The sequence below is a fragment of the Vigna unguiculata genome, chromosome 3, assembly GCF_037176805.1.
Source record: "Vigna unguiculata cultivar grain cowpea cultivar isolate G323 ecotype 2 chromosome 3, ASM3717680v1, whole genome shotgun sequence".
Lineage (NCBI taxonomy): Eukaryota > Viridiplantae > Streptophyta > Magnoliopsida > Fabales > Fabaceae > Vigna > Vigna unguiculata.
This window is the reverse complement of record NC_140794.1, coordinates 40,227,771-40,248,986: the sequence shown is the minus strand read 5'-3', so window position 1 is coordinate 40,248,986 and position 21,216 is coordinate 40,227,771. Positions and strand designations below refer to the sequence as shown.

Below are 21,216 nucleotides of genomic sequence, written 5' to 3'. Positions count from 1 at the left end.
ACATACATTTTATTTTAACAACAATATGTACATATGTACGGGAAAAATGTTCACAAAACACCTTATTACTATACCTTGTCACCAAAATCACACCCTTCAGATTTATTCTCAAATGATTTCAATATTTCAATATAAATTAAGTATAATTATAAAATATGTATTGTGTAAAATATGGATTATATCAATATATAATGAATCAATGGTCTTAAATAATGAGAAAATAAAATATATTGTCATAATTAACCAAAATCTAAATAATATATTTACAATTCCACATAAATTATACCAATAATAACAATACTTTAATTTAATTTTTTTACTATTATAATGTATAATATTTAAACAAAATACCCACAATATCAACAACACAACAACAAAAACCTGTGCGTATGCACGAGTTTCATACTAGTAAGAGATAGAAAGAAAAGTAACATGAAAGATAGAAAAAACGAAATAATTGCAAAAAGTTAGAGTGTTCGAAACAAATCAAATCTGATATTTTTTATTGGATTAGATTTCTAAGATTTAAATATGTTGGATCTTTTGAAAGAATATCACTAAGAAATACAATATCAATAAAATATGAGTTCAATCCACGTATAATGGATTAACATCACTTTTAACTAAAAACTTTAAAGGTTATAGGTTTTCATCTTTATGTAATGCTCCGCCTTCTCATTTTTACTCAATATAGGACTTAGACTCATATTAGAATTTTCAACAAAATATTCTCGAATAAAGATATTAGAGAAGAATAATTTAAATTTTGGGTTAAATATGCTTTTAGTATCTGAATTTTGATGTGAAATTAAAATTCGTTCTTGTTCGAAACTTTAATATATTTTGGTCCCTAAAATTTAAAAATGAATGAATATGTAGATAGTCCTTTTAGTCCAATTACATTAAAAAAAATTTATATGTCAAATACATTTTTCGATAGATATTGAAACGGAACAGGTTAAACTATATAAATAATTCAAATACCAGTATGAAGTGTGTTTGACATGTTAAAAGATTAAACGTAATTTGATTTAAAAAACTATATTTACTCATTTTAAAAATTTAAGAACTAAAATATATCAAAATTTTAAAAATTCAATTTCACATTAAAATTTAAAAACTAAAAACATAGTTAATTTTCACATTCTTTTACTAAAAATGTTTTACCTAATCAAATCTAATAAGTAGAATTGAAAGGAAAATTATTGGAATAGATTACCGACATACATATATAACAGGCAACTCTGATAAAAAAAAGTGAAATAAATAAATGCTACAAAAAAAGGACATAAAATAAAATAAACAATGTGAGAAAAAAATGAAATATACAGTTTTCATTTAAAGATAAATAGTATAAAATGAAAAAGTTATTTCTAAAACAATAAATAAAGAAATTATAGTAAACTAATTATAGAATTACAAAATTACTCATATATTGCCAAGAAATATTAAAAGAGACTAACTTTATAAAATGCCACTTTCTTTTATATCTGTTCTATTTGAATGGAAAATAAAATATAGTACGATATACGAGATCCAATAAAAATATGACATTTCTATTTTTTGTTATTCTAACGAATATTTATACAGCACAAAAAATAAAGAATATTTGTTAAGCCTTTCGAAAATAAGATTGGCCAATGACAGGGAGTATAGTAGTATCTAACAAATAAGCACGTGAAGAAGGAGGAGAAACAAATCCACCCGCTTTGTTTTCTGTCTCATCTCACTCCTTTTATTACAAAAAACAAAACACAAACACTCTTCATCGTCTTTTGCATGAACTAAACCAAACCCAAAATGTGTACGGCGGAGAAAGACGGGATCATGCTCTTCGGCGTGCGCCTCACCGTACCCGATAACAACCCCGCCGTTTTCAGAAAGAGTGCCAGCATGAACAATCTCTCCCCAAACTCTGAATCGCCTCCGCCGCACCATCCCAATGCAGGCTACGCCTCAGACGACGTCGTTCACCTCTGCCGTCGCACGCGCAAGCGAGGTATTCTATTAATTAATCGATTAATTAATATTTTTCGTTGATGTGTTTGTTTGGTTATCGAGAATGGATGATTGTGTTTGGATTAACGGATTAATTAGGGGTTCCGTGGACGGAGGAGGAGCACCGGCAGTTCCTGTTGGGATTACAGAACGTCGGGAAAGGTGATTGGAGAGGAATTTCTAGAAACTTCGTCAAGACTCGAACGCCCACTCAGATCGCTAGTCACGCTCAAAAGTATTTTCTCCGCCGTCACACTCACAATCGCCGCCGCCGGAGATCTAGTCTCTTCGATATCACCACCAACTCGGTATCCTTTTTACCACACGCTTCTAATTTAATTTAACTTTCACTAATTCCTTTTTTGAAATTTGAAACAATGAAGGTGAAGGAAGAGGAACAAGCGGTGCCGTCGGCTAGGTCGAAACCGGTTTTGCCGACACCTCCGTCTTTGAGAATGGCTGAGTTGGACTTGAGTGGGAGGTCGCTGTCGCTGAAGCTGAGGCTGCCGGAGTCGGAGGAGCCGTCGGCGGTGACTTTTGAGGCTGTGTCTAGTGGGAAATTGAGCGGTGACGTGGACATGATTCGTGTTGCATGAATACAGTGATTGATGAGATGAGATGCGGTTTTGATGGATTTACCTTCTTCTGTGTGTGAAAGATTTAGCCTACAAGATATAGCGATGGAATTTAGAAGGGGGATAGAGATTAACTCTATTAGTATAGGGAAATATTCTCTCCTAATTTTTTAACGACGTGGCAATTGGTTTAAACGTGACATTCACGTTTTTGTCACGCGTGATGTAAATAAACCGGATATTTATTTAATTTTTGTGTTTTTTTGTCTTAAAATTTCTTAGATTTGTGTTAGAGATTTCCAACTTTTTATTTCTTGAGTTTAGATTTTCTTTTTCTTTTTTGAATATAAACCCTTGATGAAGAGTTGTTTTTTAATAATTAATGAAAGATGGGAATGAAGGAAGTATATATTATAATATTTAAAGAATGATACATGAAAGAATTGGTTTATATGGGGTAAAGTTTATATTTTCCTCGCTATTTGTGTTAACTGATTTGTTCTTGGGGTATTTTGTATTTGGGTTATTTTGTATTTAGGAATGATAATAAGTTGGACATGAATAGTATTCACCTGTAATAAAAATATTAATTTATAGCTTGTCTATTTATGTGTTGAATATCTATTTTAAAAAAATATACTTAAATATTTTAAAATTTACAAAAATCTGTGTATATATATTTAAATATTTTAAAAATATATTTTATAAAATTAAATTTAAAAAAAATTAAGAAAATATAAAAACATATAACTTAAATTAAATATGAATTAAATTTCAATTTTAATTAAATTTAATCTAACAAAATATAATTTTAATTTTATTTAAATTTAGGTTACTAAAATAAAATTAATTTTAATTTTAATTTTTGCAAATAAAAAATACCATAAATACGAATAATATGATATCCACACCACACACCATCTAATTATAAATATATATTAAAAAACTTACTATTTATTATTCGTATCCACGAATATTAACTATCAATCATAAATTTTATTAGGTATCTGTTAAACAAATAATTTTTTCTTTTTAATTTATATTATTCTTATATTATAAGTGCGAAAGAGTATTCAAATATTGACACAGATCATTTTTAAGTGAAAGAATAGAATGTCATTAATGATATGATTTTAAAAAACAAAAAAAATTGTTAGTGTTTATTAATATTGCTGGATTTTGCTTCATTTTAGAAAGAGAGAGAGAGAGGGTATTATAGAAGATAGAAGAGCATCTTAATATAAGTAAGAAATAAAATGGAAACTAAAATAAAATAAATATTGTACGTAAAACAACACTAAGATAATTTGTTATAGATTTAGTTGACTTAATTAAATTTTAATTTTAATATAAATTTGGTTATTTCTAATTAGGTTTTTTATTTTAAGTAATTAATTTTTTTATATTTTTAATTAAATATTTTTATTTTATTTTTTAATAATTAAATGATATGATTGTTATATTATTTTATTATCTTGTTTATTTATTTTAATGCATTAAAATATATAAAATGTTATAATTAATATAAAATGATATTGTGATTAATAATTAATAATAATAATTAAAATATTAATTGCAGAATAACATCTCTAAAAACATAATAACTTAATTAAAAATATTCAAACTTACGAAAAATTTGAAAAGAAAAGGTGTTACGTGATGCCAGTAACAAATTATATATTATTTAAGATTATTTAAAACTACTACATTTTCAATCATTTACTGCTTTTAAAGATTTATTGAAGAATATGTAATAACTTAAATATTTCATTTTTTATAAATTTAAATTTCTTTAAGAGATAATGTATATTATTTAAAAAATCATTACATCTAAAATGCATTAATTAAGCTTTATTTAATTTGTATAAAACTAGGGATGACAACGACAGGACGGGGACGAGTTTCGCTAACCCATATCCATCTCAGTAAAAAAAATATCCCCGTCCTCATCACCAAACCCAACATCAAGTATCAAACTTTTGTCTCATCCCCACCGGGGTAACGGGTATAATCTTGTACTCATACATGTACCAATTTTCTTACTACTTTAATATTAATTTTAATTAATTTTTATAAAATAATAAAAATTACGGTAAAGGAACATAATAGTATCAAATATTCAATATTAAGAGGATGATTGTTTCTTCGATATCAAATACTTTTAAATAAATTATAATTGTTTACATTTTAGATTATAATACTAAATAAAATTTCATGAAAACCAAAACATTTATTAAATTTGCAAACATTGATGAAATCTAGTTGATAAAATTTAAAAATATTTTAAAAAAAATATAAAAGGAAAAAGATATTCAAATTAAAATATATTTTAAATGTTTGTTTACTTCAATTTTTTAAATTATAATTAATTTTTTTTATACACTAATAAAAGTTATAGCATATCACTTTATCAAAATGACGCAAAGAACAAATAATAAACATAATAATAAAATTTTAATATAGATCTTGTGTCTTTTGAACTTCAATATTTGTTGGATGGTGATAAAAAATATTCATGACAATTACATTATATTTTTATATTGTAGTAAATAAAAATTATTAATGCAATCTTAGTGAAAAAATTAAAGTATGATTGTAATGAGTTAGAAAATAAAAAATAATTAAATAAAATATATCAAAATACTATTCTACATGATGAAAATAAATCAAAAAATAAAAAAATTAACAAATTAACAAATGTGTGTCTTATAAACAATTTGGAGACTATTGAAAAGAATCGCACAAAAGAAAACAAATGTATAATTAAGGATATGATAAGATGAAAAATATCTAAGAGATCTAAGAAAACTTTTCAAATATGAACATATATACTCAATGATTGAGAAATAACAAAAATTGATTTAGCGAAACAAAAGAGTTATTCAAATGAAATAAAAATTAATAATAATAAGTAATTTTTTTTATATTAGTTAGTAAATAAAAGGTTTATGCTATTAAACACTTCAATTGAGAGTATTAAACATTATCGTGTGAAAGAAAAATATACAATAAATAAAAATATTAAAAAAATAATAGATTCAAATGTTAGAAATAAATTTTTTTTAATTGACATACATCATTTTAACATAATTACATAAAAGTTATGATAAGATAAAAAAATATATTGAAGATGCGAATGAGTTTCACAACAAATCAAATAATTAAAAAAAAATAAAAAATAGGAAGTATATATATATATATATATATATATATATATATATAGTTACTTAATTAAGTATGAATATTTTAATAATTTAAACGAGGATGGAGATATAACTGGAATATGGACATCCTCATCCCATCCACATATCCAATTGAAAAATTTGAGGATTCCACGTACCCATACCTATACCCAATCAATGCGAGAATTTTCCATCAAAACTCAAAACGAAAACAGGTCGGAACAATACTAACAAGGACAAATTTATTTGTCATCTATAATAAAACACATTAAATTCAAACAAGATTTTTTTTATTTATAAATATACTTTTTCACTTGAGCATATCAGTTGCTTTTAATAAAACTAAAAAAAAATAAAAATACGAAACCATTTTCAGCTTAATAAAATAACATTTAACAAACAACTCTATCTTATTTTAAAGTTCTTATTTTCATATTGAAGTAAAAAGAAAAAAAGAAAAATTGCACCTAACATTCTCTCATAATAAGAGAAGGAAATGAAAAAAGTCTTATCCAAATGAAGCAATCTAATTCCACAGTCACTTCTTCACCAACACCAACACCAGAACATGTTCGTAGTTCCCTCCCCTTCCTCGTCCTGCACCTGCTTAATAAAACACCACCACAATGCTGTCTGGTTTCACGGTCGCACTCGTGGACGAGTTCCTTACACCGGCAGTGAAACATGGCGCATCTCGTGTGCAAAAAGAACCGGTAAACAGAGGTACCCGTCCGAGAAGAAAAAACTGAGAACAAAGCACAAAGAGCTCTTATCCGAGTCCAAGGAGAAGGACAAGTTTGAGGGCACGTGGAGGCTCTTCAAGCTCGCCGTTCCACTTGATCAAGATCCTGGCAAGGACTCTATCCATGTTTCCGATGCCCTTCTCCAGCAAATTGCCAAAGTTCTTAAGTTCCCGGTACTTGACATAACCCACCCTTCTACATAAGAAAAACCGATAAAGAAATGTTCTTTAATTTTCATTCCCTTCTCTCTTTCTCAGGTTGCTTCTCTGTTGCCAGCAGAAGCTTTCACCGTCGTTAGGAAGTCTTTTGATGCTAGAAAGGTATGTACTAATATCAGTTGTTCAATGAAAAACTAAAATTCACTCTTCAATTCCTTGTTCTCTACATTTAAAATAAATTTGAGAGAGGGAGAGATACAATAGAGGTTAAATGGGAAATGGGGGCGTGCATTGCCAGGAGTAGTGGGGTGGCTGATATGGCCCTAATTGTGGTTGCATTGCAGTTGTAGTACATGGAATTGCTCCAAAATCCAAAGTATTAATCTTTTATAACAATTGCTGTTGTACATGGAAGTTGGACTTTCTAGTAATAATAATTAGCTTGAGGTTTTAAATATTTGACCGTAATAATTAATGTTTGGCATGGTCTTGTGCAATTGTTAATTCCTTTTGTTTCGGGTTAGTGTATGAGTTAGATGTTCTGTATTTCAATTCTTTGGTTATGACTTGTGTGTGTCAAACTATGAACAAAATGCAGAACATAAACCTGAGGAGATAAATCTATACACGTATGGAATCTTTGAAGCAGTTAGTTTCAATTTGAATTGCCATAGCTGAAATAATTTCATTTGCGTCCTCTTATTTTGTTTTGCTGATTCTCTTTTAGAAATTAAAAGAACCCAAATTTGTACATACTGTGGATATGGATGTCCAAAAGCTCATCAGTCTGGAGCCTCGTTGTTGGGACTTTATTTCACGGTTGGAGCCTAAAGTTGGCCTTGTGGAACGTGTGCATGATGAAAGAGATTTTACTGATCTGAAAAATATCATTCTTGACTGTAAAGAAAATAAAGAAGCTGCTTTGGCAGGGGGAAATGGACACAGCATTTTCTCAACGGAGTTGTGCAAGAACCAGGCTTCTAGGAAGCCAAAAATTGCGGTAGTGGGTAGTGGGCCTTCTGGCTTATTTGCAGCTCTTGTTCTTGCTCAGCTAGGTGCAGATGTTACACTGATAGAAAGAGGTCAACCAGTAGAGAGAAGAGGGCGTGATATTGGCGCTCTTATAGTTCGTCGAATTTTAGAATTGGAAAGTAACTTCTGCTTTGGGGAGGTTGGACTATGCATCTTGATTTATTTCTCTTAATGATGGTTTCTCGTTTCACTATGACAAATGGTGCATTCATGATTACATCATTCATCAATTTTGACTTAAAATGAGTTTGTTTTTGGATTTCTTACTACGTCCATTCAACTCTTATTTTAAATTTTGCATTAACTAGTCAGGTTTTGACAAATGTCATTTTTCTCTAAAAGAAAACACATGGAAATATTCTTTCGTTCCTTTTTGCAACTTTGTTGCTTGTTACTTCAATTTAAATTTTCTTCAGAATCTCTACAAAAGGAACAATCAAGTTGGCTATGATATTAAAAGTCTCACATTGACCAGAGATAAGGCCAATTCACAATATATAAGTGGGTGCAAACCCCACCTTATAAACTAGTTTTGTGAAGTTGAGTTAGACTTAAACTCCACTTCTTAATATATGACATGTTTGATCTAATGGAAATAATATGTACCTTTTTAATGGTCATCTAGGCTGCAATATTTATACATTGCTTAGGATTTTTGAAATCGTATGAAAATTATAATTGGGTTTTTAAAGTTAGTTTGCTCAACTCATTTGTGATTCTCATGTTTCATTATTTAACTTGTCTTTCTCTCATATGAGTCTGCTTGTTTATTTACTTTGTCATTTATTAAGGACTTATGTGTGGCAGGGTGGTGCAGGTACCTGGAGCGATGGAAAGTTGGTAACCAGAATTGGACGCAACAGTGGCAGTGTTCTTGCAGTTAGTCCTCCTGTTTAGTATTTATAAAGTTTATATGTGCATCCTTTGTATGTGTTAAATTAACGGATTTTGCTTGTAGACTTATGAAGAAACATTTCTAACTGGTAAATGGTTTACTTCTACCCTATGTTGAAATTAATATCAGATACTCTCATAATTTGTGATGATTATGAATGCATTCTGTTGCCTCTGTCCGTAGTTCTTACTTGCACAATGCTCAAAGAGAGCTTTCATTGCAAGGTTTTCGGGACTGCTGATAGACCAGAGAGAGAAAATTAAAAGATATTATATGTATTATTGAAACTGAATTTTTCCTATACGAATACACGAGAGACAACCCTATATATAGATTTGGTATAAAAAGAGAACTGACAACGGACAGTTATAACAAACTAACTGCCCCAGAGTTAGCTTTAAAAAACTCTTACAATATTCATTCACCCCTAGAAAATCAAGGTGGCTGAAATGTAGATGGAAGCTAAATTACCCTAAGAAACAAAAATTAAATAGTGGAGAGGGGTTTGGTGAGAACATCAGCCCATTGATCTTGAAAAAGAATGTGCTGAGTAAGAAGTTGCTTGGCAAGAACCTCTTCTTGAACAAAGGACAAATTGATATACATAGTTTTTTGTGAGAATACAAAATAGAATTGCGAGCAAGAGAAATTGTATTTTGGTTGTAACAGTAAATAGTTGGAGTTGGAAAACGTACTTGTAGTTCTGTTAGAATTGTTTCTATCCAAAGAACTTCATGAGTAACTTGAGGAAGACTCCCCTATTTCAGTAGTGGACCATTCTACAACAGGTTGGTTTCAGGACCACCAAGAAATATATGATTTAGTCCAAAGAGATGGCAGCTCATGTGGTATATCTTCTGTCATCGGGTCAACAGCCCAGTCAACATCTCAAAAGGTTTGAAAAGAATAAGGTTGACCAGCAATTGCAGGTTGAATATGAAGTCCAACATCACTTAAGAATTCTCTTGATATAGCAGCTCAATGACACTCAAGAGGCTTGGCCATGAATTGGCTTACTTCGTTCACAAGAAAGCTTGGTGATTTTAGCATACTAAAGTGCTCCAACCACTGATCTGGATTAGGGTTGAGTCAGGTTGAAGGTCAGCTCCATTTTTGGAGAGTTTACAGGTAGACATCATAGGAGAGGATATGGCTTTTTCTTATAGCATATTTCTCTTTTGCAATAGGTCTTTAATATACTTGCTTTCCGTAAGTAATACTGATCCAGTATGAAGGTTCATAAATTCAATACCCAAAAAATTATCAAGTGATCCTAACTGTTTGAGAGAAAGTATGAATGAGCCGAGTAATAATCTTCTGAGTAAGACAAGGAGAACTGTGAGTAATTATCTATCTACATCAAACTGTAGATAAACAACATCAGAGTTAACATGGTATACAAACAAAGAAGGACCACACTTGTTAGCTGTGAAGACAAATTGTAGAAGTGTGTTTTGTACCTTGTCAAACCAATTCTTTGGAGCTTGTTCAAGGCCATAGAAAGCATTATTTACTTGCAGATGAGTGAGGAATCAGCAGCCTCAAATCTTGAAGGTTGCTGCATTATATAGATAGTCTCTTCAAGAAGTTCATCCAGACATGCATTGTTAATGTGAAGTTGATGGAAAGCCCAATGCTTAGGCAGAGAAAGGGTGATAATTAATTTGATAATAGCAGGTTTGATAACTGGAGAAAAGGTTTTAGTAAAATCATATTCAGAGTGTTGACGAAAACCTTTAGCTACTAATCTGGCTTAATTTTTCTAATAGTACCATCACTTGCATCCTGTACTGTAATTTATTTTATATCATAAAACTGCACTTAATAGGATTGCAGTTATTAGACATGTTATTATGTTACGAGGACTTAGGGTATATATATCATAGAAAATTACTTATCCTATACTATAGAATCTGTCGGATATGGCAGCAATTACTCATGGAAATAACTGATGGTAATCATATTAGCATTATATCTTATAGTATGGTGTTTAATTAGGCAATTGTGTTGTTATCTGTAGTTTGTGGACTGAGAATACTCTCTAGTTCCCATCGGAGACTTTCTTTTCTCTGGGACAACAAATGTATTGTTGTATTGCATGTCATTTCTGTGTACAATATAGTTGAAGACTTAGTTTTGATGAATTGCTTGAGTGAAAAAGAACTGAAAACGCCATATATTTATTTATAAATACATTTCAGAATTATTTTCATTTTTAAAGAGTAAATAATATGCAATTCCCTAAGTACATAATATAATCACTGTTAGGGAATCTTCTAAACGTTGATGAACATTCATAAAATAAGCATTATTCATGAATCTTCTGAATATTCAGAAAAGACTGTTTTCAACAAATATATTTTATTGGCTTATCAATTATCCTATCAAAATGCTTAACCTATATCTCTTACTGAATGGCTGGCTTCATATCTTCTTGTTAGATTATGAAAACTCTAGTGCAGTTTGGAGCTCCAAAAGAGATATTAATTGATGGAAAACCTCACCTAGGGACAGATAGGTTGGTTCCATTGCTTCGCAACTTTAGACAACATCTGCAAGATTTGGGTGTGAGTTCCAATAACCTCCTTATATTATTAAAAATATATTCATGTCATTATAGTTTTCCTCGTAGCTTCACATTGTCCAATGGACAATACTGCTTATTTTTGTAGGTCACCATAAAGTTTGGAACAAGAGTGGATGATTTAGTTATAAAAGATGGACATGTTCTGGGAGTCATGGTATCTGAATCAGCTGATAAATTACGTTCAACAAGTAAGAAGATGGAATATGATGCAGTTATTCTGGCTGTTGGTCATTCTGCTCGTGATACATATGAAGTACTTCATGCTAACAATGTGGAATTAATACCAAAAGATTTTGCCGTGAGTTTATATTGACGTTGTATTTTAATCTTTATTTTAATTTATTAAAGTTGGTATGCTTATTTGTTCATAATCATCTGTTTGCATATCCCCATGTGACATTTGTGTATTCCTCAAACAGTTCCAACTTCCAAATGGTAGTGCTGTGGCTTCTTAGTGCCGTGCATTGTTTATAAGTTAGGCTTGATTCATGTGGCTTTATTTTGATTAGATAGTTGGTTCAGTTTTTGTTTGATATTCATCATTTGACATTAAGATTATCTTTTGTTCTTGTCTTTTCCATATGTCTCTTACATTTGAAGGAGCCAGTTTTAACACTCGAAAGGATTGAAAATCTCAGCTGACAATGCAGCATTGGAGCTTATTGATCATTATAAAATATCAGGGCATTCTTAACAATATCAAATTAATGCATGATTAATCTATTGGTGGCTAGGAGAATGGCCTACATTATGTTGTCTTATGAAGGGCCAATCTGCATAAAATGTACATTTACTGGATTTTTAAATTTTCTTTTGATGGAGGAGGGATAAATTTTCTTTTAAATTTACTGTTTCTTATGAAGAACACTTGGATTTCCTCAAGTTTTTCTTTTTTTCTGATCGGCAGGATTTCCTCATGTGTTAAAATCTTACCTTCTTTTTTAAATCTCAATTTTAGAATTAAAATATATAATCTTATGATTATTTTTTAATAGTCAAATATCATGCTGTGATAATGCCACTGCAGAGAACCCTTTCCCCACAGAAAAGAAAAAACAATAGCCTTGTCCCAAATTGTTGGGAATCCAAATGTGAGTCTAAGTCTCACATAGGATAGAAATGAGAAAGTTAAGCATCATATAAGAAAAAAATCCATAAACCTATTACCTTTAGGTTTTGGATTGAGAGTGGTGTCAAACCCTTATGTGGGTTAGGCTCAAGTCACATTTATGTAATCTTTCCCTAATGATTCCTCTCCTTGATAAATTCATCCATGGTATCAGAGTCATTGGTTTGTCTTGGTGGTCAACTTAGTCTATTGTGATAAAAACAACACCACCATCACAACAACAACAACAATGACAATATAAGTAAAGGTCACCGTACATGCTTTTTCACTCGAGGGGAATATACCAATTTAGAAAGGACTCACCCTTGAGAGGAGATTGTTGACAATATAAGTCCTACATTGGGTAGAAATGAGAAAGTTGAGCATCATATAAGAAAGAAGACCCATAAATCCTTTACCTTAAGATTTTGGGTTGAAAGTAGTGGCAATCCCTTATGTCGGTTGGACTTAGGTCACATAATCTCTCCCTAATGAATTCTCCCCTTGATAAACCCATCACAAATCTGAAGCTAAAGTTACCTTGGACATTTTTGTTTATCTTTCCTTTCATACCATAGACACCAGAGAGCCTTCTTTATGGAAAGCTGGACCTCTAAATTCACTAAGTAGAAACTAATTTAGATCCTTAGGCCTGATCCAGTTCTCGAAAAATCCTTGATTGATCAATTCATATTTATTATTTATTATTATAACATCATGTTCCCTTTCTTGGTCATGTGTAATTTTGTTTTAGTTGAATAAAAATGATCGCATGAAGTTTTCTTAGACATTCAATTTCTCATGATTCTTGTTTTGTTTTTTACATTTGTTTCAGGTAGGGTTACGGATTGAGCATCCGCAGGAGCTAATAAACAGCATACAGGTTTTTCTCTAGTTGAATGATTTCAACACCTTTCTTTTGTGATTAGTGTAAACTATACTTATGAGAAGTGTTCCTTATTGCTCATGTAATACAAGGATGGAGTCCGATATATCATTCCCACAAAGAGTTATTAGTGATCATCAGTTCTGAAAATCAACGTGTTATCTAGAAAATTGAAATCGGGAGATTATGCATACAATTTATAAATGATCTAGAGAGGAATTAAACTGTGATTTTGAAGCAACAGAAAAACACTCTAAGGGCTATGTGGTACTTAGAGTTGGGGCTTGACTTATATTCAATTGTTAATAGTTAACCTCAAAAGTTAATACCTCCGGTAATTCTATCAACAATCCATGCTCTTGATCTTAAGATGCTAATAATCTATTCTCTAGTCATATGCCCTATTTACTCTGTTGAATCATAGGGAAACTTGGAATATTTTATAGCTATTAGTTGGGATTCTCTTTGTTATTAGTTAGAGATTGTCGTCAATTGTATCTTATTTATTTTATTCCCTGATTAAAAATAAGCCTGCATGTGGAATAATGTGCACTTTTCAGTAAAACCTGCTAATTTAAGGAAATTATTAAAGAAAGCAAGGAGAATGAACTCTAAAGATGTTAAATTGACTTTGTGGGGCTATTTCAACTGATGCACTCTAAACAGAGAAATGAGCTACTGCCGTAGCATTATAAGTCTGAATTCACAATACAGCTAGTACAGCATTATATTTACTTTTTTATTGCGTTTTCATATTGCATGAACAGGGAACAAATAATTGTAGGTTTGAGGGGAGATTTTCTTCCTCATCTTATTTTAAATCTGAAACTGCTATAGTTTGAAATAGTTGCTTATTAAGTGTGAAATTTTTGCTCTCACCTCGCAGTACTTTGCTTCTATTGTGGCTGGAATCCCTGTTTCTTTCCCATCCACCCGTGTCTCAACTCAAGCAATGTTTTAATCTATTTGCAGGATGCCTCCTGCGACTGGCAGATTTTTTAAATGTTTTTTTCTTCCCAGGATGTCCTTAGTATCTTCTCTCTTCATTTCAAACCCCTTAAAACAAGACACTGGAATATATTGCAGGTAGAAGAATATTCATGAAAACACAAGCTATCGTATTTCAAACATCACATAGCACCAAAGAATACCATAACCAAATTTTCGAGAGCAAGGAGGACTCAGTTGATGCTCATGAAAACTCAATAATTTGAAGGATCACACTGAACTTTACTGATCATACCCAAACCAATACCTAGTTCATTCTCTTGGCTATGATTCATAGGTGATAAGTACCAACCCAGTACCCATGATATGTGCCATTTTTATAGTTTTAATTTCAAAACAAGTATTTAATATTTTTGGGGTTAAACTATTCTCGAGTGATAGAAAAGTCCAATATGCCATTACACACCAAATCCACCCTTCCCTTAAAGAAAATAATAGAGAAAATAAAATAAAGTAATATATTCTGAAAGTGAACTTTTTTTAGTCTGTCCAGCACCTTGTTTGTGCTTCAATTCTCTTTGGCCATGACATTAAAAGCAGCAAATTTATAAAACACTGAACATCCACATAACATGAAAATAAAATCAAAGGGTTTCCACAACACTAATAGAGGTAGTAGATCACAAATCCAGCAACAAAATTGAACAAAAACACAGATATTGTCACAGACAGATCAAGAAAATTTGGTGGAGAAAACTACAGTAGCAAATTTGAATTTGCACAATAGCTAGCATTTTCGCTTTGTGATGCTAAAAGGTGTGAATGATACTAGTGCTGAGCAGTTCAAAGGGGTGTCCCCAAGAAAGCAAGTTTAATCCAGTTAGGGGGTGACCTTAAGTAACAGATAGAGGACAACTTCGTCATTCAACATAAAATTAGAACTGTTTCATTAAAGTGGTCAAAGTAATATGAAGATACGGAGGAGGGTATTGACTGCAATAGAACAAAACAAATGGGGTTTGTGTATAAATTTGTTTATTGTATAATGTTTTATGTTTTACTATAGTTCTCTTGCTTGATTAGACAACAATAAGTTTACATTGTTCACAGTCTTGGTAGTGATCTATAATATATAACTATTTAATGGGGGAAAAGAGAGTTACTTTCATACAGATATGTGATGCCGTATTCAACTTGTTGTGTACTGATAGAAGCTTGTTGACTGTAATAAAAGCTATTTATCTATTTCTCATGATACTGATACATTAAATTTTATTCATTTAAACGTGTAGTATGCTGAATTGGCTTCGGAGGTATGCCATGGACGTGGTAAAATTCCAGTGGCAGATTACAAAGTTGCCAATTATCTTGACAAGGAGGATTTCCACGAAGTATCTAATTCAGGGGTGGGAAATCGTAGTTGCTACTCTTTCTGCATGTGTCCAGGTGGGCAGGTAGGTGTTCTCATTTTACATGCATATCTTGCATCATATGATGGAACACTTGACAGGAATAGCAAAAAATAGTCGGTCTTTATTGAATAATAGGGAATATCTCCCTATGAGAATTGTACACACTTCACAAACTTTTGGAGTCTGGTCGACTCAAAACTTTGTAATTCTGAATAGTTCCATAACAATATCCCAATATTCCCCCTTTTATTATCAAAGAGTGGTTTACTGTTTATAACAGAAAACTACACATAAATGGTCATCCAGCTCTGGTCCAACTACCTTTTATGGAGTATTTCTTTCTACACCCTATAAAGTTCGTGAGCTACCTCCTTTCATTCCTAAATGTAATTTATATAATCTAGAATGAAAGGAAGTGACCCAGCAATGTTACATAGTGCAGGAAGTTAGTCCCCTTTTAAAATAACTTGCTTAATTACGGGCCTACACTCTTCCTGGTCCTACCCCCGCCACAAAAAACAAAAATGATGTCAAATTGTTCCCCCAAATTCCCAAAAGGAGGAAGATCCTCCCTTCTGGTGAGAACATCTGTTGATCCGTGATCCACAAACCTAACAGCTAGCACATCTTCTGGTTAGGGTTGTAACTCTCGAATTCCTTGTCTTAGAACTAGTGGTAGAGGTTGTAACTGATGTTGTTGCCAGTGCCGTCTATAGTAGGCATACATGTAATACAAGATGGATGTGAGATGCTCTGACTCTAGCTTGTATGCAACCAAACCAATTCTAGGGTATCTGATAGGGACCATTAGTAACATAGATAACTTCTTATTTCTCTTTGCTTATTAAGATCTCAAGTAGTAAGGTTGAACTTTAAGATACAACCAGTCAGCCACACTGAAATTTACTTCACTTTTGTTGTCTGTGCAACCTGGTAGAATTTGAATGGGAGACGTTTTTGCTGAACAATGGTATATATGGTATTAAACAAATAATGTACCCAGGATAGAAAGTTAAGTCGTTACTTTGGATTCTCCTTGGAAAAAAGGACCGTAAATGTTTCAAGCAACTATTGAACCAACCTTCAGATTGACCATCAGTTTGGGGTGGTATGCAGTGTTGTACTTGAGCTTTGTGCCTTCTGATGTTTAGGATGTATGAGTTTCTTATGTTGCTCGATATGAGACTTAGACACTCCACATACCAAAGTCTCTATCATATTAATTGGAATATGAGCTCTGTGGTGCTGAGCCCATGCAAATGAATGTTATAGTATAAATATTTACTGATTGATTTGCAAGGGGGAAGGGGGAGGTGTGTCTAGCATAATTGTATCATTAAACTGTCATTTCAGTGTTTTAATTTTCCTCAGCCATCATTGGATGTCATCAACACGACTGAATTACAGAAAGTTGAAACTTTTAGGTTGTTCTCACCAGTACAAGTCCATCAGAAATTTGCATCAATGGCATGTCGTTTTCTAGGAGAGCATCAAAGTGGGCAAATGCTGCACTTGTGGTGACCGTCACAACAAAGGATTTTGAAGCTTTGAATTATTTTGGTCCTCTTGCGGGGATCAAATTTCAGGTTGGTCTGAATTCTTATTTTCGTAGTTGTGTTATTGTTAGACTGTACAAGGTATAAAATGAGATCTAAGGATTAGTCAGTTAGTCCGTTAGTTAGTTTGCTTAGTTTAGTTAATAGGACTAATTATACACGGGAAAATCAAATTAGACAGGATCACTCTATGAATTTTGCAGTTTTTTGTGATAGTAGAAATCTTTTTGTGAAGGAGAAACCCTTGAAGGAGTTCCTTCTAATCTCAAATCAATCTTTCAAAAAAGCTGGTGAATTTCATTGTTTGTTTCTGTCAATATCTGTTTTCTCTTTCCTAGGTTTGTTGCAGTTCTTATAATTTTTTGTATGTAAAGTATGTCCTACTGTTCATTGTTGAATTATGGAAATTTTTAAGTAGGGAAGAAATATATAAATATTATTGGCATCGGTTATGAATTAAAAGATAGTCAATTACACTGAACATTTAACAGCATTAATTATAATAACATCATTCATTTATTTTTTACATCTTTATTATTATCAAAAGCAATGTGTGAAGATAAACTTGATATCTTCATTGTTCAGTTTTTTTACTAATAAATTTTTCTTTCATTCCCTAGATCCTTATTCCAATCCTGAATTATTAAATAATAGAATATATCAATCTATTTCCTGTTTCTCTGTCCTTTAAGTGTAAGTGAATGGACCAATATATTGCATCAGAATCAGATACTAAGTTTTCAACTAGTTGGTCAGTGCTCTTTTTGTTATAAATTGACTGTATCTGGGTTTTATCTAATGCTTATATTATATAGAGAGAGTTCGAACAAAGAGCTGCTATGATGGGAGGAGGAAATTTTGTAGTGCCTGTCCAGACAGTTACAGACTTTCTTGAGAACCAGTTGTCAGGTAAAATTATTGACCACAATCCTTTATTTATTACACTCAGGTTCTCAGCTTATAGATGAACTCAGCTTCATAATCTGTGCCAGTAACATCTGTACCCTCATCAAGTTATCGGTTGGGCGTGAAGGCAGCAAATCTCCATCAGCTATTTCCCATGCATATAACTGAAGCTTTGAAACATTCACTTGTAACATTTGACAAGGAGGTTTGCAGTTGCTCATGTACTTTCTATATAAATTTAAACAAAATTAACAAGAATAACTTATTAATTCAAACTTTTTCAGTTACCTGGATTTATCTGCAATGAGGCTCTCCTTCATGGTGTAGAGGTATAAAAAACATGCTATCCTTTCTGGTTCGGTCTGATATATCAATACTTCTCGATGTATGTATGATATTCCAAAATTCTGCAAATTATTCCCTTGATCCTGCCAACTGGTTCAGAATGGCGTTGTTGATAAAACTTGTTGAAGATCCTAAATTGACTAGTGATAAGATGAGTTTACAATATTTAAGTGGGTGCAAATCTTATCTTACAAACCGGTTTTGTAGGGTTGAGATAGACTTAAAGTCTACTTAACAAAACTTCTTCATAAACCATGTGATTCTTTTGATTTTTCTTCGCAACTGCTATTTATTTGTGTTAAACAATGTTTTGGTCGCAGACTAGGACTAGTTCACCCATCCAAATTCCACGAAATATTGAGTCTTATGAGAGCACTTCAGTAAAAGGACTGTATCCAGTTGGTGAAGGAGCAGGCTATGCTGGTGGGATCATTAGTGCAGCAGTAGATGGAATGCATGCTGGTTTTGCTGTAGCAAAAAGATTCAGCTTATTTCATGGAGATGTTGAGTCTGTTCTGGGCAAGGCTCCAAGTGTCGGAGTTGCCAAGTACTAAGAAGATCTAATATCGACTCTTAAACAAGTGAATTCTACATTTTTGGTATATAGATCAACTGCAGATAGTGGTAAAGGTTCCATACTGGGCTACAATGCTAAACATTCAAGGTAATTCTTTACATTATTTTACTCTTGTCTGCAAACAGTACTGTTAGCTTCAGCTTTTCGTGGAAGAGCACTGTGATACTTGCTATCTTCTTTGCCATATTGTCTCAAAAGGTTATCTTCCAGACTGATAAAGTGAGATAGGCATGGCCATTTTCAACATCCATTTAGGTTGCTGTTCTTGACATAAATTGAATAGCATACCAGATATTCACTTGCTGCTAAGAAGTTGAAACTTATAGCAAGGACCGGTGAGCATTTGACCCGGTGGCTGCGATTTTGGGAGAATACAAATTTGACATTAACATTTATGTAGCTGCCCATGATATCTAGAAACATAGAATGTGGTATTTATTAAATAAAACCGAGAGTATTTCACCATTAACTCCATATGTGTGTGGTTAAGTTCTTATCATGTTTTAACATAGTATGGTTTGCATCAACGTTTTAACAACATTGACCGTTCAAATGTAGCCCCCCGAACCGCTTCTATTTTCGGTCCAATATCTTGTCATGTTATCCAATTCGGCCGGCTTGAATCGTTTGTATGTTATATTGTTTGATCATAAGAGTAAATATGTTTTTACTCCAAACTTTGATATAGTTTGGATTCCAAATTCTTAAAAGGAATAAATATAATTATCGTGATCTAAATGTATTAAAAATTTTTTATCTGTCGAATTTAGAATGATTTTTGAGTTGTTTATATCATTTTAACAAATTTCAGTTTGAATGTTAGTTTAGAACATTATTTAACAAATTCAAAAAAAAGTTAATAACATTAGTTTAAAAGAATCGCATCTATTTACTTTTATTCTGAGACATATGTTGTACATGTAAATGGAAAAGTACATACTATGATTATGATTGTTTGTTTTTATATATTTGCATTGATTTGCAACGATGGAAATGCGGGAGAATGGTTGAAGGCTCCCCTTTGTTTTGAAGAGAAAAGCGAAAGATGGTAATAAAACTTTTATATATTTTCACCTTTCCTTTATTTTGGTGTGTGAATGGATAACAACCAGAATAAGATTTGATTTTATGGCTGTATGCATAATTGATTCAAAGCTCTATAATCAATGATGGAGGCACAATGAAGATACACACATAATCCCAATAAGTTAAAATTGATTCTGGACGAAAAAAAAAATCAATTTTTTATATTATTCCTGAAGAATAATCTATAAGAGAATCATTCTCGGTTTAAATGTTGTAATATAATAATAATAATAATAATAATAATAATAATAATAATAATAATAATAATAATAATAATAATAATAATGTATTAAATTGATTTAGTTTGGGAATAAAAAGGTATTAAAATTTAAAATCTAATGAAAATTAAATCGAAAGAACATGAAATTCATTTTAACACTTCCAGAACTCAGGCGTAATGGATTATGTCTGCCTTCAAAATGCAATATTAAATTATTATTTTTTTAATGAAAACTTCGATTTTTGTTTTGATTTGATACTCATTTTGTGGTTCCATATATAAACATGCATGTTCGTGATGGTGAAACGAAATCGAGAAGAAAATTGAGATATTTCAGTAAAATGATAACATATTTTACACAATAGACAATATTTTCATGCAAGGAACAAATGAAATTATTTATAAAATAATTATATATGCTTTATTTATGAATCCCAAAAAGGGACAACACTTAAATGTGAATGAAAAATAACATTTATTAATTAACTTCAATACATATTATTTTATAGATTAATATATTCACACTTTTGTATTTGGATAACAATTATAATAATATATCGAAAAATAATATTTTAACCTTTTTTTTTTGACCTATTTTTAATCCAATATTATAATTACCTTTAGATAATTTATTTTGATCTTTTTAGTGATGTGATATGATGATCTAATGGTGATTTAAGTGATAGGTTAAAAGTGGGTCAAGAAAAGTGAGTTAAAATATCATTGTCCTTATATATTAAGAACTCCACCAGAGTATGTAACGACTTTAACAATGTTTAAATATGATATCCCAAAACTTCCGTCATGTAACATGTTCATGCAATTAAAGACATGATTCAAGAACTAATGGATAATATGGGATAGTATTGTGCTTATGTATGTTATTGTTTTCTTATACTTGTACGTATTTTTTTTATTTCATGATTGTAATAAACACAATTTACTTTCATGCGTAATTAGATTTGATTGATTCTAAATTAATTTCGTTAAAAAATTACTATC

General features: G+C 31.3%; 2 protein-coding genes across 3 annotated transcripts; both read left to right on the top strand.

Annotated features, from left to right (window-relative positions):
• The first annotated feature begins 1,682 nt into the window (after positions 1 to 1,682).
• On the top strand, positions 1,683 to 2,973 carry LOC114179181 (transcription factor MYB1R1-like). Its single transcript, XM_028065420.2, has 3 exons — positions 1,683 to 1,999; positions 2,098 to 2,306; positions 2,382 to 2,973. Exons 1-3 carry the CDS (start codon positions 1,801 to 1,803, stop codon positions 2,592 to 2,594), a joined length of 621 nt encoding a protein of 206 aa, XP_027921221.2. The 5' UTR covers positions 1,683 to 1,800; the 3' UTR covers positions 2,595 to 2,973.
• Positions 2,974 to 6,263: 3,290 nt separating this feature from the next.
• Positions 6,264 to 19,377, top strand: PDE327 (FAD/NAD(P)-binding oxidoreductase family protein). 2 transcript variants are annotated; one of them, XR_003603532.2, is made up of 14 exons: positions 6,264 to 6,671; positions 6,756 to 6,818; positions 7,384 to 7,827; positions 8,496 to 8,567; positions 11,025 to 11,150; positions 11,256 to 11,468; positions 13,114 to 13,161; positions 15,405 to 15,566; positions 16,949 to 17,110; positions 17,896 to 17,989; positions 18,073 to 18,191; positions 18,271 to 18,315; positions 18,652 to 18,995; positions 19,107 to 19,377. XR_003603532.2 is itself a non-coding variant. In XM_028066300.2 (13 exons), the coding sequence occupies exons 1-13, from the start codon at positions 6,324 to 6,326 to the stop codon at positions 18,883 to 18,885; spliced, it is 2,130 nt and encodes a 709-aa protein (XP_027922101.2). In that variant the 5' UTR covers positions 6,264 to 6,323; the 3' UTR covers positions 18,886 to 19,377. The 2 variants fall into 2 exon arrangements, 1 of the variants encoding a protein (XP_027922101.2); XM_028066300.2 differs by having other exon boundaries at positions 18,652 to 19,377.
• The last annotated feature ends 1,839 nt before the right edge of the window (positions 19,378 to 21,216 follow it).